The sequence below is a fragment of the Talpa europaea genome (genome assembly GCF_964194135.1).
Source record: "Talpa europaea genome assembly, chromosome: 4".
In the NCBI taxonomy this organism is placed as follows: Eukaryota; Metazoa; Chordata; class Mammalia; order Eulipotyphla; family Talpidae; genus Talpa; species Talpa europaea.
In genome coordinates this window covers 128,793,335-128,821,293 of record NC_140070.1, presented here as the reverse complement: position 1 = coordinate 128,821,293, position 27,959 = coordinate 128,793,335, and the positions used below count along the sequence as shown (strand labels likewise).

At 35.7% G+C, this 27,959-nt stretch overlaps 1 protein-coding gene across 3 annotated transcripts in view; it reads right to left on the bottom strand.

Annotated features, from left to right (window-relative positions):
• Positions 1 to 27,959, bottom strand: part of USP25 (ubiquitin specific peptidase 25) — a gene marked incomplete at both ends in the record, with an annotated part of 108,903 nt that overhangs the window by 43,980 nt on the left and 36,964 nt on the right. For all 3 annotated transcript variants that reach the window (XM_084232510.1, XM_084232511.1, XM_084232512.1), the window contains 6 exons: positions 1,205 to 1,278; positions 7,174 to 7,250; positions 10,472 to 10,609; positions 15,747 to 15,833; positions 17,944 to 18,106; positions 22,315 to 22,438. In XM_084232510.1, coding sequence (XP_084088636.1) covers positions 1,205 to 1,278; positions 7,174 to 7,250; positions 10,472 to 10,609; positions 15,747 to 15,833; positions 17,944 to 18,106; positions 22,315 to 22,438 — 663 coding nt within the window. The remainder of the gene's footprint in view (positions 1 to 1,204; positions 1,279 to 7,173; positions 7,251 to 10,471; positions 10,610 to 15,746; positions 15,834 to 17,943; positions 18,107 to 22,314; positions 22,439 to 27,959) is intronic.

The window sequence follows — 27,959 nt, the reverse complement described above, 5'->3', positions numbered from 1 at the left end:
ATAGAATTTACTATGTATGAAATACTTCACTGTTTGTATTACAAATACTTAACATTTGAGGCAAACAAAAAATGTACTGACACTCAATTTAAACATCTAACTAAATCCTGAGTTAATGTCTGCCTTTTGTTCAACTCCAGCCTACAAAACTATATTCAAACAAAATTGCATGGGAATCCATTACTTAAGATCCTGAAGGAAAACCAATTTTCAAAATTCTATAATTTGGTGGGCCTCCCTGGTGGTGCAGCGGTTGAACACCAGGTTGCAAAGCTGCCCACAGCCTCTGCAGCGCAGGTTCGATACCCGGCTGCCCAGCAAGGGTCCCACATGGCACGCCGACCTCTCCTGCCACCTGCTGCTCCCCTCAGCAGTGTACTTCATCGGTCTGCCTGTTCTGCTCTCCGCTCTGGCTCTGGTGAATTCTCTCACCCTCCCGTACTTCTGAGTGTACCCCATTGCTTGTAAAAATAAACAAATCTTTAAAAAAAAAATTCTATACTTTGGGTGACCTGGGTAAACGTTCAAAATTAACACATTGGGTAATTTGGGAAAAAAAAGTTAATTTATGCTCTGGGACTTAGCATTATATTATTATATGAAGCACACCTAGTCAATCAGTTCTCTTCCCTGGTTAAGAAAAACAAGAGTGTCTAGTTAGGGCCAGATTTGATGTTGTTTATAGATATTTAGGACAGGTAGATTAACATTACTCTTAATTGATTTTTCAAAAGATATAAAGTAAAACTTTCTTAATACTAGAGTCTAAAGAATTTTATAATCACAAAAAAAAAAAAAAAAAAAACACCTGGGAACTGTACAATACCCTGACTATGCTAAATTGCCAAGCACAATTTTCAACCTATATACACTTGAAACCCTCAAAAAAAGTGAGTATCACACAAGCCCAATATTCAATTCCAATGTTATTTTCAAAGGGTCAACCAATTATTCTATTGATCCTTGTATCCCCAATTACAAAAGCCTTCTCACAGAAAGGTCAGGGTAACATTAACTAAGCATCGATTAGCATGTGACAATGTACTCTACACCTTTCTTTTTGTTCAGTTCTGTGCTGTCAAATATAATGGATTAGTAGCAACAATGCAGCAGAAATTACCAGACAGAGTAAGTTAAATTAAAATTAGGAGTCACTCAACAAATAGTCACCATCAATGGAAGAAGTAAACATGTGTAACTATACCTTCTAGCACTCCCACAGCCAGGAATCTTCCATAGAACAACTCTACCATTGGATTCTTTGGCTTCTCTTCATCCCTAAAGCATGTTAAAAAATACAAATGTGGTTATAATTTTGGACCAGTAAATAAAACTAGGAAAAACATGAAAAGAACAGTACATACCAAGATGATAATATTTATGTGGTTATCATGCACTGGGCTCTGCTACTTACGATATCATCTTGGGCAAATTTATTTTACTATTTTTTTCACCTGTCAATTGAGGACAATAAACAGTAATTGAACTCACAGGGTTGTTGTAAAGATTAAGATAAGTTACTCTGTGGTATGGCCTTGCAAATGGACCTGACACAGTCTGTTCTCACTTAGTGTCTACTCCTTCTACTATCATTATATATTCCAATCTCAGACATTTAGTCTGTTTACTACTTGCATATTTGGACTTATTGGCAAAGAGGAAAAGTCACTCTTAATCAAAATAAATTTACACAAAATGTTTTTTTTTTGTCATTTCCCACATTTATGTAGAGGAGCTCATACCATCCAAAAATAGCAATCATCGTAAGTGAAGGAGCTTTGACTCAGATAAGCTAGTTACTCCATCCTTTTCTGAAGTTTCACACTGACGATAAAATTACCCAGTTGTGAATTTTCCAAATTGTTTAACATACAAGTTTTGCTTTTTCTTGAAGAAAACAAATTGAAAATTTTTTAATCTTTTCTTTTTATGTTTTGCACCCTGTGACCTGAAAACACAAAGTATATTTTGGGCTTATTATATAAAAGGGTGTTATATCCATAAGTGTGTACAGAAATTTTCTTCATGAATTTTTGTATTTGAATTTATAAAACTGATTTTTTTTTTTAAAAAGGGAAAGACACTATCTTTTGATAAATGTGTTACATGAATCATCATTTCATCATTAAAACAATTGGTGGGGGGGCCTCCCCGGTGGTGCAGTGGTTGAGCGCTGGGTTGCGAAGCTGCCCGAAGCCTCTGCAGCGCTGGTTCGATCCCCGGCTGCTCCCCTGCCACCGGAGGAGGGTCCCACATGGCGCGCAGACCTCTCCTGCCGCCCGCTGCTCCCCTCAGCAGTGTACTTCGGTCCTTCTGCCTGCTCTGCTCCCCGCTCTGGCTCTGGTGAATTCTCTCACCCTCCCGTGCTTCTGACTGTACCCAGTGCATGTATAAACAAAACAAACAAACAAACAAATAAATAAATAAAACATGCCTCTATAAATAAAAAAAAATAAAAAAAAATAAAAAAAAATAAAAAAAAAAAAAAACAATTGGTGGGAAGTACCTCACTTAAATTTTTGCAACAACCCAGGCGATACAATACGGTACTCTGTAGTGCCACTCAGAAAGATCTCTAGGCCTCCATTTTTAGGTATGTGTAAGATGCACTTACCCACCCGCTTTTTATTTAAATTAAAAAAAAAAAACAAACCTGTGATAAAATACATGTAACATTTTCCATATCATTTTTAAGTGCACAGTTTGGCAGTACTAAGAATATTTACAGTGTTGTGCGACCAACCTCCAGAATTCTTTTCATTTTGCAAAACAAAAACTCTGCTCTTATTACAACTACATATCTCCACCCCAACCCCCACCTCCAACTATGCAACCTTCGCTATGAGAATAACAACTCTTGATAATTCATAAGTGACATACAATTCAAGTGTTTCTGTGAATGGTTATTTGTAGTAAATGTCAAAATTTTCTTCTTTTTAAAGCATGAATAATAGAAAAATATGCACAAGAAATGCATAAATTATATATAATATAAATATATACCATACTTTATCAAATTCATGGACATTTGGGTTGCTTCCATCTTTTCATAAATGTAATTAATGCTGTGAACATGGGTTGCAAATATCTCTTCAAGACTGTATTAGAAACAGACCAAACATAAATGCTCAATCACAGAGTTTCTTTTTTCTTTTTTGGTTTTGATGATTTATAAGTGACAAAACCATAAGATATTAAGGTGTACAATATGATGATCTCTCTACACACATGTTGTGAAAAGATTCCTTCCACTGAATGGTAATTGTTTTTAACCTTTTGAGGAACTACCATATGTTTTCCATATGGGTTGCACCATTTTTACATTTCCACCAATAATGCACAAAGGTTCCAATTTCTCCATGTCCTCTCCAACACTTGTCATTTTCTGTTTTATTTGTTTGTTTATGGCAACCATCTTAATGGGTGTGAGCTGTTGCCACTCACTTTAAACTTAAATGGACCACACGTTCCGCTTTCTCTAACAAAAAGTGAATGAGAGTTAAGTGTGCACTTCCAGGCAGAAACCTGAGAGCCAGTGCACTTCTCACTGTCCGGTGGTCCCAGAGGCATGCGATGAGGTAAAGCCTCTGCCCCTTGTTCATACTCACTGGACAAACAGGTATGATATACGCCTCCAATATTCTGGGACTATTGCCACAGAATTACCTAGCCTACCATGACTTACAAGAGGAGATACTATCACTTCTATTTTACTGATAATAAAACTATTAAGTAGGTTTAGCCACTGCCCAAATCCATGCAACTCGTAAGTGCTCCAGCTGAAAAGAGAACTCAAATATGACTCCAAAACTCTGTGTTGTGGAAAGATTCCTTCAGTTGAATGGTAATTGTTTTTAATCTTTTGAGGAACCTGCTTTCTTAGGAATCTTAAAGAAATTGTTTACCTCATTCTTCACTGCAACCTTTCAGTGGTTCATTCATTTAATTTGTGAATCTCAGGGAACCAGACTATGGTTAAATCAAAGGTAACATGAGGAATACAAGTGAAAAGTAATTAAAAAGGCATGAGACTACTACACTTGCGGGAAAAAAAAAAAAAAAGCTAGACTGATGTAAATATCAATGACAAAAAGAAATCACTAAAGTAAACTTGCATCAGTACAAAACTTAGTTTTGCAAATTGTATGGCACAGAAAGAATTCAAAAGCTTAGAGCAGCCAATAGAATAAAACTTAGGATGCTTAGGGTCAGTGTTTTCCAATCTTCACAACGCCACTAGTAGACAGTGCGTGAAGAAAATGCTGGCATATAAAGATGTGCTTTCCATGATCATAGAAGGGACAGTATTTTCACATACCAGTAATCTGGTTTGTCATGGCACAACTGGAAAGCTTTGCTACAGAGAGGCAGGGCACAGGGGTACAAAGACAGTTTTAGCACCACAAACAATAAAGAACAAAATAAAGTAAACAAATTGGGTATTATTTCAAATGGGCTTAAAATGTTAAGCTGAATAAGCCATCCCTGCCCAAAAAGATTTCAGATAAAATGACAAAATTTTAGCTTCTTTTAAGGTTTAGAAAAAGGAGAGATAATTTGTTAGTTACTAGATCAGAAAAAGATAACTGGAACCCAAGAAAACTAACAACAAAATAATGAGCAAGATCTCCAAAATCAAAACAGAATGGTCCCTTCAAAAGGACAAGAAATCAGGAAACAGTCAAGTGACACTCCTGTAAATCTACAGATAAAAAGCAACTGGACGGTCTTCTGATGAAGACAAGATGAAATGGTTATGGAAAATCTGGATGGATTTGGGAGGAAGAATAGGAACTTTAGGTAAAAGAAAAAACTTCAAAGACACTCAGTTATCACAGATGGGAATACAGATACAGTTTACACTCTGAGAGAATATGCTCAATAAATGTTTAGCATCACAACACTAAGGTACAGAGAACTGGAGTTTTACTAGAGAGGAACCAGAATGGATAAGCCTAAATCAAGTCCACACACAGGTTTTCTGTTAGGACAGTAATCCTGATGGAAACTTCCAACCCAAGGAGATGACAGCAGGCAAGGCAGGTCAGAATTATAAATTACTTGAACATACTTTTAACAGATTTCACTAACTTTTATTTATAAGGGATGTATCAATCCAGTATCAGAGTAACAAGTTGGATAAAGAAATACGGGCCAGAAAAAAAAAAAAAAAAGAACAGGAAGAGAAGAGAGCCACCCAATAAGTCTGGTCTTAAATGAGGCAGAGACCAAACAGGTTAAACTGCTAGAAATTCAGCCAACTCTTCCAAAGGCATTAACTGTATGTAAGAATGAAATATTTAAGTTCATGTAACTGAACCATAGCTGAATATCCCACCCAAAAAAAAGATGTAGCAGGAAGGGATATTCTCAAGGTCCAGGACTTTCAGAAGCTGAAGGAAGGGCCTATCACAGAGAGGGAATCTCACAGCGTGAAGGGAGCTAAGGGTCAGAGAAGCACCAACAGCAGATTCAGCTCAGGAATCTGATGGGGGGATTGCCCCTATGAAACGAATATGAAGAGAAGATAGAAGTCAACATGAAGAGATTGTGACACAAAAATCTGTCATCAGCTTGATCCGACAAAGTCCAGGGACCCTAAACGGAACTTCATCAGAAAAATGCACCCAGTTTTTGGTGGACAGGAGAGGGTGGTGCCAGGGCTGTAAACAAATGTGTAAAGATGTCAAGAAAGTAGCAACTCTCAAATGCCACATTTTAAGACAGAGACAATTTACACAAAATGGAACACACATCCCTCCCCTTGATATTGTAGACTTAGTGTCCATAATTAATCTTGAGCGATTTCTCCCAACTTAGCATAAATTCACGGGTAGTCACATGCAACCAATGGCCCTTAATAACAGGCATCTTGTCAAGATTAAAACCAAAGGATTTCCCTGTTTACCACATTATCTTAAGCTTCTCATACAATCTTTGGCAACAACTACTTGAGTTTGGATTGTACTGGGTTCAGAATATAACAACTGCACAAAGGGGTTGAAGTTCTGCTTTTGTATCAGAATTTCAAAAGATTAAGGTCAATCATGTGTGTCCTAATAATCCTCTCAACATCTAAAGTGAAAGCATGTTAAATGCATACAGTTGAAGGCCTGAACTAATGAAACAATGAACAAACGAAACAATGCAGTCCTTAGGTGTAGAAGGCCAATTCTATTCAAGCACATAACCATCAGCCTTGTAAGCTGAGGATGAGCAAACTGAGAAACTTGGAAATGATTTCATTTTTGTTAGATTGCAACCACAAGGGCAAAAGAATTTGATTTTTAAGTTTTTTTGTTTGTTTGTTTGTACTTTACCTTGAAAGATCGAGAGGATTTAATTTTTCCTTGGGAAGAGGAGGTCTATATTAAAGTTTGGAGGCATCTAATGGTTAAGATTGTATAAGTAGAGATCTTTTACTTTAATCTCATTGCAGATCATATTATAATGATTTTTTACTAAACAATAAGGCTGACTATAATTTAAAAATAGAAAAATGAAAAGGTAGAGAATTTTTAGCCCTGGATTTCTACCGGTATTCTAGGTTTAAGTAGTACACCTTGTAGAATCATCTCAGAGACCATGGAAGCAAATCCTAAGTAGGCCAGCAATGACTTAAGACTACTCACAAAGGAACCAATGGTTGGTGTCAGGAGAGTGGCCTCATGAGAGCTGGAATATGACCCTCCTAGAAAGAGTATGGCTATCCTCCTCTAAGGAGACTAACTATATATTTTAAATAAGCAAGTCTAATGGAAAGAGAATAAAAAGGCAACACTGCAGAGGAATTGCATATCCCTGTCCTTAAGGGTCCATGCAAGAGGACTTCATCAGAATTAGCACTCTGTCATCCGTCCTCACCAACCATGCATGTCTCCTCATGAAAATGACTGCTGAATGTAAGAAAACAAGAACTAGGCACCTGGGACTAGCCCTTTCAGTAATCACTTCTTTCATCTTGTTAGCTAGATTCTAATCTTCGAGTGGAAATCTAAAGTTATCTAACATTTGTGGTCACAAGTCCCAAACAGCTTATCAACAATACAATAACATTTGAGCTCCCATATATTTACCCCTGTCTCATATTTCTTTATTGAAATGAACACAGATGAAGACTGTATTATTTATTGGTCTCCTAAAACCCCATCACTAAATTTGACAGTAACTTACGTCTCCTCTTCAGCTTTCATTTGGAAGGCATCTTCTAACCAATCTAATAATTTGTGTGTAAATTCACTCACGTCTTGCTGTGGAAAGAAAAAGTTGTGTCAATATTTAAGTCTAATTATAAAAATACTAAATATTGCAACATAAAATTCATAGCCAATCATTCAAATGTATAATGACTGACTCCTCACAAAGTTATCATATGAAATGTTTCACATTTAATGAATATATATAATTTATCCAGAGTATAAAATCAGTATTTTACCAAAAAAGTATTATTTTGATAATCACTATGACTAGGTCTCACTTTATGGGGGAAAAAAATACAAACAAACATGTAATTCAAATTTTTGGACTTATGGACCCTAGAATTGTGAAAGAGTAACATTCTTTTCTTTTTTACATTTTAAAGGGACAGGTTTATTAGGAGAAAGAAAGAAAAAGAGAGGCACCTGCATAGTCACAAGCAGACAGCAGAGCTGCTGCAACTGGTTTGCAAAGGGAAAAGGTTTGACATAGAAAACACATAGAAAAGTAACATCTGTATAATCATAGCCAGACAGGAGAGCTACCTGCCAGAGAGAATAACTTTCTATCAAACTAACACCTTGAAGCAAGTTTCCACCCTTTTTTATAACTTTAGTTATTGTAGGGTAAAGAAAATGTCAGGCTTTTCTGCCCTTCTGCCATCAGGATAGATGATGGATCCTTGTCCTGAATGCATGCCTGATGGCGGGCACCTGGAATAGGGTGTGGGCATAAGTAGATGGGATTCAGCTGAGTTAAGACTGTGCTTTTAAGGGCGGCGTCACGGGGACGCCAGCAGCAGCAGCAGCAGCAGCAGCAACAGCAGCAGCAGCAGCCGAAGCCGAAGCCGAAGCCGAAGCCGAAGCCGAAGCCGAAGCCGAAGCCGAAGCCGAAAGAGAAGCCAAGAAGCAGCAGAACGAAAACTAGAGAGCCCAGATAGAGTGAAGACTTGCTGGGGGCTGGGAGGCCTGCCAGCCTCCCAGCCCCCCCAGCCAGCAACCCTGCCTGCCATATACCCGCTGAACCCCAATAAAAGACCTGCGAAACCACTGAGGACTCTGACTCCTCCTTTACCCAGTCTGCATGGGATCAGAAAACCTGCACCACGTCCATTCCTGCCTTTACAGTTATCTTTCAAGGTTATGTCTAATTAGAAACAAAAAGATTTCCTAGCTATCACAACACTCTTCGGAAGACAATAATTACTGTCATTTTTAGCAATCTAAAATTTGCAAGCACAAAAGAATTCTACCTACTTTCATTGAGAAAAAAAAAAGAAACTACCAAACTACCAAATGCAGTTAAAACAGAGATAATTAAAATTGACAACACTCTACCAAAGGGTATCCCAAAAAAGACTCACATATTACCAAATATGATATCTTTAGGAACAATATGAAATAAATTCACTTAAAAAAATAATGATTATTTCATTTGTGAAATCTGCATCTGTCGTTAACATTCTTCAGATTTCAGTATTCAGGCACAGAAAAGCATCAAACCCTTATGAACCTGAATTGAGGGGCAACTACAATAAAAGAATCAACAAGGAGAAATCTAGTTGTTCTATACTACCAGCCCAAATCAAAGGCATTTGCATTCTGGCATTCTAGAATACATAACAACCTAAAAGAAGGTTGTCTCCTTGCTTTTCCTAACAAAACTAAAGTCCATCTATGTACATATAAGCCTCCCAGTGAAACCTGTGCTGCTTCATTTTTAAATAAGATACCCAAAGATCATTATATATCTACAGAAAGCTTCAGCACTAAAAAGTAACCAAAAAGTATAAAAAGGAGAAAAAAGAAAAAAGCAATTCCAGATGAAAATGTAAGGAACATAAATGTCTTTATTTTTTTCACCAAACATTGCAGTAATACATAAATTTCAGGTGTGCATCATTAAAAAGCAACATGTATATATGCTACATTAAGTCCACCATTAAAAGCCCAATTTTATCATTTTAACTTGTTTTACTGATTCCCATTTCCTCTTCCTTTCTGTTAATGAATAAGCAGTCTTATCTAAAAGTTTATTTTTCTTTTATTTAGTTCATCTGTTTGTTTTCTCTATACAGTACATGAGTGAGCTTAGGTAGGGTTTATTTTCATCATGACTTACTTCACTACGAGTAAGAGTTTCTAGGTCCTTTTAAAAATTTAATTGTATACACAAAACCAATAAAATGCTATTACCAAAAAAAAAAAAAAAAAAAAAAACCTTAGAGGGACGAGCGTCTAATAATTGAGGTTTGGAATCATATGTAGGAGTATTTCTTTTGACTTTTGTTAAACATTGTTGTAACCAATAAGAGTATGAATAAAACCTAAGGGATGAATAAAACCTAACGGGCACTAAAACATAGACAGGGAAGCAAAAATGCAGACCACAAATAAAAATAATCCTTGTGTGAGAATCCCTTATGTTCATTTACTGTTGCCATATGGGGTAAATTAAAAAAAAAAAAAAAAAACAGCAAAATTTACAGAATCAAACAGACATCTTTTAGTAGCCTCCTCTAAACATCACCTCCACTTACACACATTATGTTGACCCACGCACTGAAAAAAAATTTCACGGCAAGTGTAGTGGCTTTTAGAAAATATTCTGAAATGTTTCATCTTCTGTCCATTGTTTCTTATTTGCCACCTTTTCCAACATTCCTATTTATTCTCTGCTACTTTCATTGCTTCTCGTCTGTTTTCTATTTTAAATCTCTGACGTCTCAAATTATATGTGAAACATTGTTTGGTTTACAGATATTTTCTATTTTAATAGAAAAATTCTCAATATTCTTTCTAAGAAATGAGTTAAAAAGTTACTAAATAACATTAGGTAACAGTGTTTGTGTTGGGGGGTGATCAGTAAGAGAGCAACAATAACAAAGGTAATGTAATTAAGAAAGCTTTTCCTGCTAGCAAAAAAATAGACATTATCAAACACAATTATACTATTTTGGCATTAGCTTATCACATATTTGAGATTTTTAATTACATTTGTCAACATTCTTAATTTTACTTCTATTTGCAGTTTCAATTATAATAAAACTACAGCTTCAGTATCTTAACACTTTCAAGATCACTATTACTTTTTCTGTACTTAAAAGTAAATCCTTCAAATGAGCAATGTTTTAAATGATGGCAGTTAATTTTTAATCACAATGAACAATAACATCCTCAATTGACATGTATCCTTGAAAAAGGGCTTAAGGAAGAAAAGATCAGATGAAATAAACTACAAATAGTTAATAAACAAGGAAGCTCAACAACACTACCTGCTGGGAATCATTTGATTTGAAAGCATCCTTAAGAATTTCAACTGCTCTTGATGGATCGACATACTTCCTTTTAGTACCAACAAGAAGTGCAAATAGATACCTTAGCTCGCGCATAAAAGGCAAATTCCGATGCTCCTTTGAGGAAAAAAAGAAAGACCTTAAATGAAGATTAACAAAATCTTTACTGGCAAACAATCATTTTAAATTAACCAAAAATTAAACTAAGTGATATCGACTAGGGATGAGCCTAACACTTCTATATCACAATTAAATAAGGAAGAGTGTTATTTAATTTAAAAATAATCTATGAGACTCAAGAGCTGAGCTTGTAAACAGCATAGGACCTAGTCTAAACCCACAATTTCAGCATAAATGCCATATATTCATAGCAAATCATGTCATTACCCAGCCAAGAATATCCTCACTCAAGTCTGTTTATTATAGTCATTTCCATTCACCAACGCCCAGCTGCTGCTGAGGACAGCAATAACAACAGCCAACTCTCAGCGAATGTTAACTATGTGCCAGGCACTGTTGAAGTACTTTTCTTCAATAAACCATTTAAGCAAAAATCCCTCTTCCTCCATGAAGCCTTCCCAAACAAACTCCACATCTACTGAAATGAATGTATTTTACTCAGTAAGGAATTACCAACTGCCACTATCCTGTGATGATCCTAGTTATTAGCCTAACATTAGTTTAATAAGCAATTAGACTAAATCCTAACATTACAGCAATGTACCACCCAGTGTACTTTAAAATCTTAACTTGCTTCTCAGTAAAACTGTAAGGTTTGCAAAGACAACAACTTCTGTCTCTTCCACACATTTTTACTAGACAGTGATTAATTCTAACCAGTTGATTAACAAGCCCTCCAGAAAGAGTAAAAACAACCCAATATTATCAGTCATAAACATTTTAAAACAAGGAAATATTTTTAAAACAATGTAACTCATATGCCTTAATGAAATGCTTTAAGGAAAAAAAAAATCAGACAAGCAGTTCTTATTATAGGTAGGTCTTGCAGTAACAATTTTAACAGATACAGTTTGTACAGAATTTAAATATTAGGAAGTTTTTCCAAGGTTACATAGTTGGCATTATCAAAACTATAAAACTAGTTTTATCAAAACTAGTCAATGCAGTTTTTGAGACATTCCTTGACAAATAAGGACAAAATAAATGATTTCTGTACATTAAATAAAATTCTTCTGAGAAGCATATTCCAAGAGTGAAATATTTTAACATAATAAACATTTTTGCTTTCAGCTAATTCTTATGGCTAGACAATCTTTTCAAATTTCAAAAGGCAACATTGTAAATGATACTAACAGCATCTACTACACTAGGCTAAATTATCAAATATCACCATATATAGAATCTATTCAAACACTACCCTTTGTGTTTTTCTTAAATAGATTTATCAAGGTATAACATACACAATATAATGTACATTAAAAATTGCATTATAAAGTGTAACAATTTCACATATTTATATATCCATGAAAACATTTCCACAATCAAGATAACACACCTATCCAACACCTTCAAGTCTTTTCATCCTTGACTCCCCTCCCTATTCATCCACAGGCAACCATAGTCATTTTATAGTTGTGGGAATTTATATAAAATAAATCAATCCTTATGTATTCATTTTCATCTGGTTTTTGTTTTTTTAGAGAGATTTATTTATTTATGCATAGAAGAACTGGGTGTAGGCCAGAGGTGTGGGGTGGGAGGTGGTGAGAGAATTCACCAGAGACAGAGCTGGGAACAGGACAGACAGATCTACTGAAATACACTGCTGAGGGGAGCAGCAGGCAAGAAAGGAGAGCTCTGCTTCACCATGTGGGTCAGCTCCCCGGCTGGGGATCAAACTTATGCCACAGTGGCTGGTGATAGCTTGATAGCGCTGAGACTTTAAACCCTGTGCCACCAGGGAGGCCCACATCTGGCTTCTTAAAATTGGCATGATTACTTTGCATTTCATCCATATAATTGTGTACATGAATAATTCTTTCTGTTTTATCATGATTGGTATGCCACTGTACAGATGCACCACAACTTGTTTATCCATTAAGCAATATGGATATTAGCATACATGTTTTTCTGTGAACATATTCTTTCACTTCTCTTGAGTAAAAACCTGGAGAAAATGTCTAGGTTGTATGGTAGATGTTTTTAAGAATTTTATATTCCCACAGGCAGTGTAATAAACAAAATTCAAGGTCCACATTCCTCAAACACTTAGATATGGGCTATATATATATATTTTTAGGGCCTCCCCAGTGGCACAGCAGTTGAGCGCTGGGTTGTGAAGCTGCCTGCAGCCTCTGCAGCGCTGGTTCGACCCCAGGCTGCTCCCCGGCCACCAGAGGAGGGTCCCACATGGCGTGCAGACCTCCCGCTGCTCCCCTCAGCAGTGTATTTTGGTCCTTCTGCCTGCTCTGCTCCCCGCTCTGACTCCCGTGAATTCTCTCACCCTCTCAAGCTTCTGACTGTACCCAGTGCTTGCATGTATAAATAAATAAATGAATGAATGAATAAATAAATAAATAAATCTTTAAAAAATATATATTTTTTAAAAATTTATTCATGCTTACAAGAACTGTGGTACAAGCCTGAGGGGTGTGGGGGTGGGGTGGGGGGGCAGAGGATTCACCAGAGACAGTGGGGAACAGAGCAGGCAGATTGACTAAAATACACTACTGAGGGGAGCAGTGGGCTAGCCAAGAGAGGTCTGCTGCGCCATGTGGGTAGCTCCATAGGTAGGGACTGAACTCATGTGGATAGCTTCATAGGCTGCATCTTAACTCCTTGCACCACCAGGGAGGCCCAGATATGGACTGTATTTCTAACTTCAGTTCCTCCAGTGGGTACATAGTGGCATCCCTAGTTTTAATTTGTATTTTTCTAATGACTAATAATGTTGTAGCTATTTAAAATCTGTTTTTCTTTTTGGTGAACAGAGATGAAATAATTTCATGTAGTTACTTAAAATTTGTGTATCTTTTTGATGAACAGAGATCAAATAATTTCCTCAATGTATTAATAAGTTATATATACCACAACAAACAATAATTGTATCATATAATTTCTTTATCTAATATAAATTTTTCTAATATTTTCTCCTAGTTCATGGCTAGTCTTTTAATTTGTATGAAATTTTCAAAAGATAACAAGTTTTCAGTTTTGATGAAATCCAATTAATCATGCTTTTAAGGCTTTTGCTTGCCTACTTGAGAAATCTTTTCTTAACCAAGGACAACAACATTTGCTCTTATTTTTTGTTCTCCCTTTTAGGTCTATAATGCATTATGGTTTTGTTTTTTTTTCTAATCATAGTGCTATGCATGAGTTGAAACTTATTTTTCTATCTATGATGCCAGTAGTTAAAAAAGATTTTCCTTTGACTAAAATCAATTAACCCTAAATGTGTAGGTCTATTTCCAGACACTATTCTGTTCCATTGATCGACAACTATCTTTTTGCCAATAACACAGAGTCTTGATCATGCAGCATGAGAATTAATTCCTCTTTATAAAATGTCTATGGTCATTCTACATGCTTAAAATTTTACACATAAATTCTGGGACCAGTTTGTGAATTTTCATGAAAAAGTCTGAGATTATGACTGGATTATACTGAATCTCCCAACTTAATTGGAGATAACTGGTATTTTAATAATACTGACTTCTCTAATCCATGAATAGAAGCTACTGAATTCTCTAATCCATGAATATAATCTATTTAAATTATTTCGGCGTTACAGTTTTTCATGTTATTTTTGTGTACTTTATCCATAGCAGTCCATATCTTATGCTATTACAGGTATTTTTAAATTAACTTTCCAATTATGTGTTTGGCAATATTTAGAAATACAAGTGATTTCCAATGCCACCTTGTATTGGGTAACCTTGTTGAACTCATTTCCTGGACCTAGGAATAATAAACAAATTTTATTTATTTCCTTGTACAGTACTTAAGGTTTTCTACTTAGACAAGTCATATACACAAAAGTTTTATTTCATTCTTTCCAACTTCTATATTTCTTTCTTTTTCTTGTTTTTTTCTAACACAGATTAAGAACTCCAATCCAGTGTTTCACAAAGTGGTGAAGGCTGATACCTTAGCATTCTGTAAGTTTTAGATTTTTCATAAATGAGCTGAAAATCTAAAACTTTAATTTCTTTGTCTTTGTGACCAGTATTCTTTAGGGTTATAAATTCTTTATGACAAGATCATTATATAAAAACATATCAAATCTGTACTATGTTTCTATTAAGTATAAATTTCTGCATGCAAATCATATCTGCTTTTTAAAAACTGAATATAAGCTATATAAACTCTAACAATAGATGATGCTGGTACTTACTATGTACCAGGCACTTGCAGGCACTTGATATATTTTATCTCACTTAATTTTTATAGAAACTCTATGAAATACCTGCCATTACTTCTTTTTCAGATAAAGAAAATGAGAGACAGATCAAGTAACCTGTTCTGGGTCCACAACCAGAACCCAGGCAATCTGGCCCTGATGTCTGTGCTGTCAAATTAGTCTGCCTAAGAATATTAAATTACAAAACAGAAGTCATAGATTTGTACTGTGAGAACACTGTAAAACTACTTTTTTAAAGGGCTCATATATAGAAACAATTTAAAAGTTTTTTTGATTTTCACACAATTTTTGAGACCATTGAGGAAAGCCTACTATCTATTATAACCTATGAAATTCGACAGTTCAAAAGAAGAAAAAAATACAATTATTAAGTGACATTAAAACACTAGCATATTGGGCCTCCCCTGCGAGGCTGCCTGCAGCCTCAGCAGCCCCGGTTCTATCCCCAGCCGCTGGCGAGGGTCCCACATGGCGCGCAGACCTCTCCTGACTCGCCCGCTGCTCCCCTCAGCAGTGTACTTCGTCAGTCTGACTGTTCTGTTTCCTGCTCTAGCTCTGGTGAATTCTCTCACCCTCCTGTGCTTCTGACTGTACCCAGTGCTTGTATAAATAAATAAACAAATCTTAAACATTTGTTTAAAATAATAATAATACTAATAAAACACTGGCATATTACTGACATACAAGTGAAGGGAAAAAATCCTTTTTGCAATATACTGACAAAGAACAGGAACTTACTGTAGCAATTAACATCAATGGTTGACAAATCTGATAAAACATGAGATCTGATGAGGCAAACACCCAAAAGGCAAGCATAGATAAAAGAATATGAAGAACATACATACTCTTAAAAATCTTTTATAATTTTACCTTTTGGTTTCGGGGTAAATCTTGAGCATTGGAAGGAGGTTTATAATTCAGAACTAATCTTCTAAATTCCAAAAGGTTGAATAATGACTGAAAAAGAGCAAACATTTAAGACAAAACCTTAAGGGAAATTCTATGAACAGAATTATAAAAATATGATTGGGCTTAGAGATTTATTTTTGACAACTATTTTTCTGCAGCATTTTTCCAATTACCACAAGAAGATGTATTTTTCCCTAAGAAAATGTCAAATTCCTTTTATTTTGACATACTGTGCTGGATTACTAACAATACTTACAATTATACATGGGCAGTTTATTAAGAAGATATAAGAGACTCTAAGGTAGAAAGTAAAATTTTAGATAGTCTTTGCATGTATGTGAACAATTAATGCATAATCAAGATTAGGCTCAAAGGTATTATTACAGATTAATGTTAATCCAGGTATTCAACATTTTAACAACCTGGAAAAAATAATACTATACAGAGTATACCATAGCACATGGTATACAAGAGGCAAAAAAATGGGGGAGGGTTAAAAACTGTAACACTAAAATATAAAAAAGTTAAAATTACAAATTAATAACCTAGAGAACACAAAGAACTTGTCAAAAATGAGCTAAATAATCAGCTAGTTGCTTCAATATCATATGAAAATTTATACTGTCAGAGAGATTTGGAAAGCTACAATAGAAAGAGATAAATTGAAAAAGAAATGATACACTTGCCCAATGATTTAAAAAGTTCTCATTGAGAACACTAAATTAGAATCCTACTGTATTAGGAAAATAAACACAAAATATTAATTTTCCTGAAGAATAGTAAAATCTAAGAGCATATTATTCATAAATTATTTTATTTATATTTTTGCAACCTGAAAGGGAACAATATCAATGTCTACTTGAGGATGTTAAGTATTTAAAGTAATAGTCATTTCACTAAAAGTGAAAAAAAGAAAGAAAAGTAGTCCAAATTGAGACGATGGATACCTGTGCATAACAAGCATTTCTTATTTTAGAATAGGGATGTTAAAAACATTTCAATATGTATTCTTTACATCATTCTTATACACACATTGAAAACTGTCATTTTTTAACCATCTCAAATAAAATTCCTCCTCATATAAAAAATAGTATTAAAATAAATGTAATTCTGGGCCTCCCAGGTGGCACAGGTAAAGTCTCAATGCTATCAAGCTATCACCAGCCACTGCAGCATGAGTTAGATCACTGGCCTGGGAGCTGACCTACATGATGCAGCAGAACTCTCCTGTCTCGCCTGCTGCCCCCCTCAGCAGTGTATTTAGGGAGATCCGCCTGTTTTGCTCCCCACTCTGTCTCTGGTGAATCCTCTCACTCCCCGCACCTCTGCCCTACACCCCAGTTCTCATATGTATAAATAAAAATAAATCTTTAAAAAAATAAATTTATATGAATAACATTTTTCAATATATATAAAAAAATCTGATTTAATACACAACAGTTCTGGTTCATCTCTTGGACACATTCTTCCCTAAATTTGCAGAAAAATAAATATAAATTATTTTTCCATCCTGCCAAAAACTCCTAACAGTAGGGGGAGAGGAAAAATTAATTTCAAATATATGAAAGGCAGGTCTCCCCGGTGGCGCAGCAGTTGAGCGCTGGGTTGCGAAGCTGCCCGCAGCCTCTACAGCACCGGCTTGATCCCCGGCTGCTCCCCGGCCACAGGAGGAGGGTCCCACATGGCACGCAGACCTCTCCTACCGCCCGCTGCTCCCCTCAAGAGTGTACTTTGGTCCTTCTGCCTGCTCTGCTCCCAGCTCTGGCTCTGGTGAATTCTCTCACCCTCCCACGCTTCTGACTGTACCCAGTGCTTGTATAAATAAATAAATAAATCTTAATAAATAAATAAATAGATAGATAAATAGATAAATAAAAAAAAAAAACAAACAAACAAACAAAAAAACCCCAAATATATGAAAGGCATAGGTAGAGCTCTACTGTCAAAACTCCATATTGGGAGTGAAGAGTAGAGATGGAGGAGGAAAGCAATCCCCAAACAAGCAGATTAGATAGAAAGGCATAGGTAGATAGAAAGGCAAGGTTTTGACCTTGCCTGCACTGACATTTAGAGTACACAACTTAAAACAAACACCACCAAACCCACTTTACATTACTATGATGCCTACACCAAACAAGATCTGCATGAAGATTCTTACCTGAATAACAGCACTAAACCAGCAAGTATTGCCAACATTCTTTAGCCCCACAGGAGCTTTGTCCTGCCTTTTTCTATCATAAGGGTTTCTGGAATCCCTCCAGACTTCTGTAGGTGTCCTCTTCAAACATGCTTTATTTTCTGCTATGCTGGCTTCAAGAACTCTTAGGAAATGGAGGAAAAAAAAATTAAGCTGTATCCTAGAACACAGAATACTATAAAACTAAGGATTTTAACTACTTAATCTCTGGACAATGAAAGGGGAAGAATACAGCAGTGGCAATGCTAAAAAGGGGGTACTATCTTTATCTCAGAGGAAAAAAGAAACTTCAAGCACTGAGAGTTATGTAACAGATGTTAAGTGATAATTCAACAAATTAGGTTTAGCACCAGTGATAAAGCACTTACAAGTGCTTCAGGTAAGTTTTCTGAATTAAAATACTTATGTACAATATAATACAGTAACTAGTTCTTACAACATTTTTTATCATTAAGAAAACATTAAAAACTGAACTGTACTTAGACCATTTATTTCATTTTCTATAAAAAAAAGTTAAGTCAATTCTATATTTCCTTCTGTTCTAGAGATCTGATTCCACGACATCTAAATAAAGTAGTAGAAGACATGTATGTTTACTTCTTCACACAAAAGTTTGCCTAGGCAGAAACCCAATAATATATATCTCTATGTGTCAAAATAAAAGATAAACCTCATCAAAATAAACTCACCTACAGAGTATCTGATACCTATCTAAAGATGGCAAGAGTAATGTCACTTTACCAATGTTTTTCTTGCTCTTAAGTGTGCAACAATATGATGGAAAACCCCACTTCCCATGCAAAAACTAACAGCATTTTGCCTGCTAGAAACAAGTGCTACTCACTATCTAAATAAGTTTGCACAGTACTTAGACATCTTAACTCTTTTTGCCTTAAAATAGCCACAGCACGACTATTTCCAATTTTTTGTAGTCTTGAGAAAATCTCATTCATGCTATATTATCTTTATCCTAAGAATTTTCCCTACTAAATTAATGTCGAAATAATGACCCATGGTTTTAATAGAGAAAAAGTAAATTATTTTCATCAATTAACAGCACTGTTTACAACATGACATTAGATAAAGTGTAAGATGATTCCAAACTATTATTACTAAATATGGTATGGAAATAAAGGATAAAGTCTTTATTTGAGAATGAAAGAAAACATATTTTTAAAAAATCATGTAACAGCAATACATCTATTAAAATGTAAATATCAAAAAAACCCACAATTTTTTAAACATAGAAAGAATAAAAATGACAATAAATGTTTATACCTTTTACTTTCAAGAATGACCCAACATTGGTAGCAGTACTCTTTGCCCCAAAATGATTCTCTCACATGCAATCTCTTAAGTTATTTGCCACTAAAAGGAACCAGAATTTCTTTTCTTTTTTTTTAAAGGGAGATAAATTCTTTTTTTTTTTAAGATTTATTTTTATTTATTTATACAAGCACTGGGTACAGTCAGAAGCACGGGAGGGTGGGAGAATTCACCAGAGGCAGAGCGGGAAGCAGAGCAAGCAGATGAAGTACACTGCTGAGGGGAGCAGGGGGAGGCAGGAGAGGTCTGCGCGCCATGTGGGACCCTCCTCCAGTGGCCGGGATTGAACCGGCGCTGCAGAGGCTGCGGGCAGCTTCGCAACCCAGTGCTCAACCGCTGCACCACCAGGGGAGGCCCAAGAATTTCTTGAGTTATTTAGTTAAACGAATTGAGGCAGAAGAAAACCAGAATTTATCTGAAACATACCACACCTAGCAGATAGCAAATTTCCAGGAACATACGGAGCAATAAAAAGTAAAGGAATCAAACTGAAAGACCCTCAACTGTTCAGTTGTACAATTTAGTATAACTGAAATTAAATTTCACAAGGCAACTAAGCAGCTTATATTCAAAAACTGAAGATAATGCATAGTATACAAAAGGTAAATGTAATGCAAAATACATGTATAAGATGGTATATTTAATTTTTTATTGATTTTTTTAAATGGGAGTATTTTCATTTGAGAATTATCCTTTTGTAATGCATACGCATATTTAGAAGTATACATGAAGAATCTTATCTAGCTTCATAATTAGAGATGAATGAACTAAAAAAAAGCAATGAGTTCTGGGAAAATAACTGACAGTACCACAAAGAGGAAAGAACAATGAGCAGCAGCAGTCCATATAAGAGATAGAAAAAGGCATCCACCAACTGACTAGCACTGGTGGATATGCACAATAACAATTTAAAAAGAGGTTCGACAGCTTATTTTGAAAGTATAAACCGATTAAACTAATAAAGAAGCCCCTTTAATTCTGAATTTTCTAGTGGGTAAAGCTCTACCATTATATATTTTCAAACTACTAATTGTAACAAAGAATTAGTAAGACACAAAGAATTAGTAAGACACAAACACTTCTTAATAATGCTAACAAGAGCAGATCATATATACCATAATGACAAGTAATAGGTCCTATAGTTATTAGTTGCAGAAAACTTCTGAATTTCTACAAAATATAGTGTTGCTGTTCCAGTCTAATCAGCCAACTCTGATTACATCACTGTGGAACATGACACTGATTTGTTTCATATTTTCAACTTTACCAGACCACCTGTAATCTAACATGGTACACGTTTTATTATAAAAGTCTCTCAAAAAATGTGCTGATAGCCAAGGTATTCAATGGCCCCTACCATCTAGAGGCAACTGGCATTAGTCTTAGAATTCTTGTCACAAATTAACTTAAAGATTTATAACACCTAAATAGGAGTATCTAAAATAATACAAAACGTATACATTGAATTGTATATCAGAGTAGGAATGGCCTTAAATGCTTGAACATTTAACTTATTTTTTTACTTTTTATTATCTAAGCAATGTGTTATTTTAATTAGAAAACATACAATATAAAACTACTGAGACTATGCTATGAAAGCATATAATTTTTTCCAATTTGCACACTAATATAAAATCATAAAACAAAAATACACAAGTACTTTTTAAAATAATACTTGAATCATAGTGTACATTCTATTTTATGACTTTTTTGCATAACGAATGGCATAACAAATCACCTTTCCTCTTAATTATGAAATGAACTAATAAATTTCATGTTTAAAATATTTCACAAAGTGCAATATTTCCTTTTTTAAAGGAAAAAACTTAATTTTGTAATTTCTCCAAATTCTTCACAAAGTAAGCTTTATTAAAATGTCTAAAGATAGTCAATGTACTTTAGATTTTCATTTAAAATTACTAGCATTAAATGATATTAGTCACAACTAAAGAGGACAATGGATTTTAATTTTTTCCATCTTAATATAAATATGACCTTTTATAATTTCCAAAGTAACATTTAAAGACATTAAAAGGTATTACTAAGAAAAATTATGTGCCTTTGCTAAACATAGCATTTTGAGACATCTCCTTTTATACAGTAATCTGAAGATTACTCGGGAAGAAATACACTGTTGCTATTGTGCCTTGGGGATATTCGCTACTAAACTGCATTACAATAAGAAGAAATCTGAAGTCATAAGACCATCTTAGCTATGCACCCTTGGAAAAGCACTTAGCCTCTTAAAAGATAAATTTCATCTTCAGTAAGATAGTTACCACTGCCTCCAAAGAGCTATTTATAAAATTACAGTTGGAATCAACATTATTTAGTGATTAAAACAAATTTATTTATTTGATCCTTGATGGATCAAGTTGTTTCAAACTAACAAGTTTCAGTGAATAAATCAAAAAATGCTTTCTAACACACATCATGGAACCTTGCCTATTTCTTAAAAAAAAAAAAAGTCCTATAAACATACTACTGTATCATATATCAGAGGCTAGCAAAATGTGGTCCACAGGTCAAATCCAGTTAGCAACCTATTTTTTAAAATCAAGATTTATTAAAGCACAGACATCCTCATTGAATTATGTATTATCTAAGCCTACATTTGCACATCACCACCAGAATTGATTAACTGTAACAGAAACCATAGAGCCAACAAAGCTATATATATTTGCTATTAGTCATTTTTAGAAAGAGTTTACTGACTGCTCTATAAATGATGAAAAAACTAAATTGGACAAGGTATTCAAAAGGGGTTAAGGAGAGAAAAAACAAATATTAAAATATACACCTAAATGTAATGCTCCATAATATCACTCCAAAATTCTAAAACTCAAAGTTTCAAATGCAATCAGAACTAGAATACAGAAAATTACAAAAAATATTTAAGCATATTAATTATTTAGAATATATGTTAAAGTCTCTTGAGATTAAAGCCAATTATTTTTGCTATTATCAACAGTGCATATACATATTTTATACAAATTATGTTTTTACCTGCTAATGGCTTGCTCCTCATCAGTTATTCCAGTCTCCCTGAATGCTCTGCTTGATTCCGCCAAACTCAAGGCAATTGCTCTCTGAAGATCATCTTTATCGTCTCCAGTGAGATCAATCACATCTGAAAAGCAAAATTTTCTCAAAATTAAAAGCCAAACAAAATTGATGGTAATTCTTATTATGGAGAATTTCAAAGCAAAGTCAACACCAACTTAATTCTGTATAAATTGGTTATAGTCAAAAACTTAATGTTCTTCTCTATAAAGTATACCTAAAAAGCAATAAGTGCATAAATATTTTTTATTGCAGAGTAATCTCAATATTCACTAAGTCTCTGACCTAATAGCAAAAAAAAATTAAAATGTTTCTCTACAACAAACCACAAAATCAACATAACCATTTACATTTATGTTAACTCAAATACGCACTCCAGTTTATCCATACTACTACCTAGACATAAGCACCTGTAGAGATTATTTTTTGTATATACTTTTATTTTTAAAAGTCTGTGCCAAATTGTTAAACAATGGTGAAATTTTTTTAAAAGATTTATTTTTTATTTATACAAGAACCCGGGTACAGCCCAGATGTGTGGGAGAGTGAGAGGATTCACCAGAGACAGAGTGGGGTACAGAACAGGCAGACTAACAAAATATACTGCTGAGGGGAGCAGCGGACAAGACAGGAGAGGGCTGCTGCACCATGTAGGTTGCTCTGAAGCCGGCGGAGATCGAATAGGCACTGCAAAGGCTGTGGACAGCTTCACAGCGCCACGCTCAACCGCCTGTGCCACCAGGGAGGCCCCAACAGTGTTGAATTTTAATGTGGAATGCTATGGGAGATGGCAGCAAATATACAAATGACATAACCAGTCATCAAAGGAAAGAATAGTCTTGATGTTACTTTTTTTTTCCAAATAGGCTGCAATGATTACCACCTTCTGTAAGACCATTTTTTAATCTACTTTCCTAATATATATTGGTCAATTTCCTTAACCTGGAAGATGCCAACATTACTCTGATTTTCATTCATTCATTTATTTATTTATTAAAGATTTATTTATTTATTTATACAAGCACTGGGTACAGTCGGAAGCACGGGAGGGTGAGAGAATTCACCAGAGCCAGAGCGGGGAGCAGAGCAGGCAGAAGGACCGAAGTACACTGCTGAGGGGAGCAGCGGGCTGCAGGAGAGGTCTGCACGCCATGTGGGAACCTTCTCCGGTGGCCGGGGAGCAGCTGGGGATTGAACCAGTGCCGCGGAGGCTTCGGGCAGCTTCGCAATAGGGCGCTCAACCGCTGCGCCACCGGGGAGGCCCTGATTTTCATTTAAACAACAATATAAACCAACATCTGTTACTTTGTATAGATGAAACTATGTTGAGAAAGTATATGTTACTAGCATGTGCTATCAGCAAGGTAACTGAAATGATGGAACATGCCTGCAAAGATCAACAGGTCAAGAGCTTCCTAAATCTTACATACAAAATCCAAGTCCATCTATAATATCCAAGTCCAGCTATAGATGGGTGGAACCTGGGTGTAATCATCCAGTCCAGTTTTAATACTGATGAACTTAGGACTGGAACAGCATAGAATGGCCTCACAAAAGTTAAGCTACCTTGATCATCAAGTAATGACAAAAACTTGGATGAGTACAAGAAAATAACAAAAACAAAATAATTTGAAACAAAAAGAAGAAAAACAGGAACTAGCCCTCATGCTTCATTTTCTCATGTAAGTAGCATAGTTTTTTTTCACTACAAAGGCTGAAAAGATTAAAACAAACCAACTAACCTATTTTCCCAATTCACTAGCAGTTAAAAAGTTCTGAGTAAAGTTTAAGTTACACCAGCTGAATGTACTAATGAAGCATAGTGACCTGAGATAAGCAGCGGGGGCGGGGGGGGGGGGGGGGTGTCGTCTTAGTAATGACCTTTTGCACAGTTCCTGGTAAGCAACTTAGCCCCTGGTATGAATCTTGCTTCATGTTAGACCACGTACTGCCACGAGGCAGAAGAGACCTGGGGGCGGGGGTGTCCCATGACTATTGACCTTTTACTCACTCCTTGGTAGTCAACTATATAACTCACCTGTTGGTGTGTAGCCATATCATATCCGTCCATGTCATAGCTGCCAATACAAACCCACCCAGAACCATTAAGTGTATATAAGCCCCTGACTTTCTACAGATGGGGCTCAGCCTTTGGATGAGAATCCGCTGAGTCAGCACCGGTGCAATTAAACATGCTTCTTGTTAGCCCTGGTGTCTAAGCTTCCTTTGTGCCACATGACACTAAGATGAAATCTGTAAGGCAGACATGAAGGAAAAGGCATAATCTTGCTGCTTTGGACAGATTCTTCAACATGATTAAATGGACATGGGTTCTTCTGTTAGGGGGAAGTGATGTCCTGAGTTAATCCCATACAGGCTTTGTGGACTCCACCCCCACTCCAGACTAAAACCATCAGGACATTGGGGAAGACAAATCCCATCACCACCAAGGGGAGGGTGGCTGGGACCTGAGGGTGGAGTTGGGCAGCCAGGTTGGATATAAAAAAACAAACACGTGGGCCTAGGGCTCTCTCTGGCTCGCGATCGCTCGCCTCCCGGCTTCACCGCTCCTGGCTGGCGGCCAGCTCTCAGAGCGCCATTTTGGGGTTCCAGATCGGCGGATCGGGTAGGACTCATTTAAAACTTTGTCTCCCGCTTTTCTCCCAGAGCTGTATATTTCCTCATTTCCCCTTCCCTTGTAAATAAACCTTTTATTAACCTTTCACGTGTGCCTGCAGTAGAGCATTGATAAGTCCTTTTAAGCGCGCGGGTGAGGACCCACAGTCAGGCACCCCGTTTTGTATCGGGGTTGCTCTACAACACTTCCACAGTAGCATTCCAGTGTCCAATTTTCAATTGCAGGAATGTCAAAAGATAGAGTAGAAATGGCAACTAGAATCGGTACTCCAATGTCCAGGCATAGGTCAGAGGCAGTTACTTAATCCTAACCGCTTGTGCAAAGATTGCAGCAAAACAGGTATGCTCTTGAGCTCAGTAATCCCACATGGAGCCTCCTGTTTCACTACCTTTCGGATTGTTACAGAGAAAGTAGTTTTCTTAACTGGCCAGTCCTGCAAGACTTTGGGAGTCATTTCAGAATGCTGAGTTAAAGATCCTTCTTCCAGTCCTTGCAGTTATTTTTTAAGAACTTAAGCTCCAACACTAAATTTCTTCTTTGAAATCATCAAGTTTACTGATTCCTAACTGACAAGTAAACCAAACTGACCAGAGCAGAAACTCATTTACAAATAGCAACAACTTAAAATTAGAGGTTTTCATAATTTATTAATTGTAACTCTATCAACACAAAAGCAAAAAACCAAGCAACACGTTTTAAACCTAATTTCATAAATGAAATAACTGAAGTTGTGAGAAAGGACATCTAACATCACAAGAATAAAAATAGTGGAGAAACTTCAAATATAAGTCTTCTATTAAATCTTTCCTCTATATTAGCAGTTCTTCAAGTGTGGACCATGGAACCTTCAGATCCCCATGACCCTATGAGGGGAAAGGTTCCTTAAATAAAAAATTTCTCAAATAATATTAAGATATTATTTGCCTTTTTTACTGTGGTCACATTTTCACTGGTGATGCACATAAAACTGCACACAAAACTGCTGTATCTTAACACAAATCAAGTAATAGCTCCAAGTTGTGTGAATAATGGATTGTATATGCACATTCACTATTCAAAAAAAGAGAAAAAAAAGAGATTCTCTTAAGTTATTCATAAGGAAAAGATGAATTTAATTAAATCTCAACACTGACTTACATGTTCTTTTGTTCTTTTAGTTTGATGTAACAAAACACTAAACACGAGTTAGTCCTGTATATCCAAAATTCACTGTTGCTAAAGAAAATAAAAACACTAGTACAATGCTTGAAATGCAATATAAACTGTTTTTTTCCCCTGTAACACTATTTTTACTTAAAAAAAAGAAAATGACAAACTGTGCAGACTTGAATCTTTGGCAGCCATTTTCTCAAAAATTAAAGTATATCTGTCACTTGCAAAATAACAAATGAGAGTATTCACAAGTGCTGTGATTAACATGGAATTTTCAAGCAAAAGCAACTTTGAAAACTTTGTTTCCATCATTATGAGCTTGATATCTTTCCAACACTGAAAGGTATTTTGGGGAAAATCAAGTGATATTAATAATTTCAGTCTATTTTATAATGCAGAATAACCTTCCAACTTTTTTAAATAAATATTTTACAAATTAACAATGCATGGTGTTATAAAATCATAAATGGGTAAACATTCCTTACAAAGAAGGGGTAAATGATAAGGTTGATAGGAGCACCATTTATTCTCTGAATCTGGTTCCTGACACAGAGTTCCCAAATCATTTGAAATTTCCTGGATGACAGGCACATTTTTTGTTCCAATGAGATCATCTGTGTAGGATCCTGGCTAGCTTTAAGATGGGCACTGGTCATGAGAAAGACTAAGGCATGATTAGAACTTTGAGTTCCACCTCACATCATTCAAGGAGGAAAGAGGGGCTAGAGTTAATAATTGATCATGGCAAGGTGGTAGAAGCACTCGGGCCCTGGTGAGACCGCCCCCCACCCAGTGTGGGTGGGAAGTACCACACCCAGCACAGAAGCCACCACTAATGAGCACCAAGGAGCAGCCAAATTCCCCAAGGAAGCAGTCCCCGTAAGACCAGGTACTAGCCCAAAGGGTATGAGAAGCCATGCTCTGCAGAAGTCCCATCATATCTATGGGGCCTCAAAAACAAACAAACCAAAAAAAGTGGGGCAGACAGAAATTACTAGAAATGAAAACATGAGTGCACAAGGAAATGCTACACCACAGAACAACTCCTCAGAACCCAAACACACACCAAAAAATGGAAGATCTATTCTTCCTATCAGAAACAGAATTCAAAATGCTATGAAAAAGAAATTCAAAGAAATGGAAGAAAATTCAGAAAAAAAAAAAAAATGACTGTACTAAGGAATAAAATCAACAAATAAAAGATGAAATTGAAGCTTTAAATAAGAAAACAATGGCAATTCAGGATATAAAAAGAGTAATAGAGAAGAAAATTTCAGAAGAAAGCTGTGCAAGCAGAATAGACCAACTAGAAGAATGAATCAGTGTACCTGAAAATGTGAATGAAAAAAGAATCAGATGGAAAAGGGAAGAGAAAAAGTAAAAAAAAAAAAAAAAAAAATGAAGACAGAATTTTCCAACTCCGTAAAGAAAGGTAACACAAAAATAATGGGTATACCAGCGATCAAAAAGAGAGAAGGGCACAGAAAACCTATTTAAAGAAATAATAAAGGAAAATTCAGAAAGCTAAGAGAACCCTGGGGTACCTTAACAAATTAAGTCCTACACCAAGACATATAGTTGTCAAAATTTGCAAGAGTTAAGACAAAAAATGAATACTGAAGCTGGCAAGGGAGAAGAAGCAGATAACCAATTGGGCTAACATCAGACTTCTCTGAAGAAATACTGTGGGCAAAGAAAAAATGGAATGGCATGATCCAAATACTAAAAGATAAAAATTGCCAGTCAATAATACTCTATCCTATAAGGCTCTTCCTTATACATGAGGGAGAAATAAAGG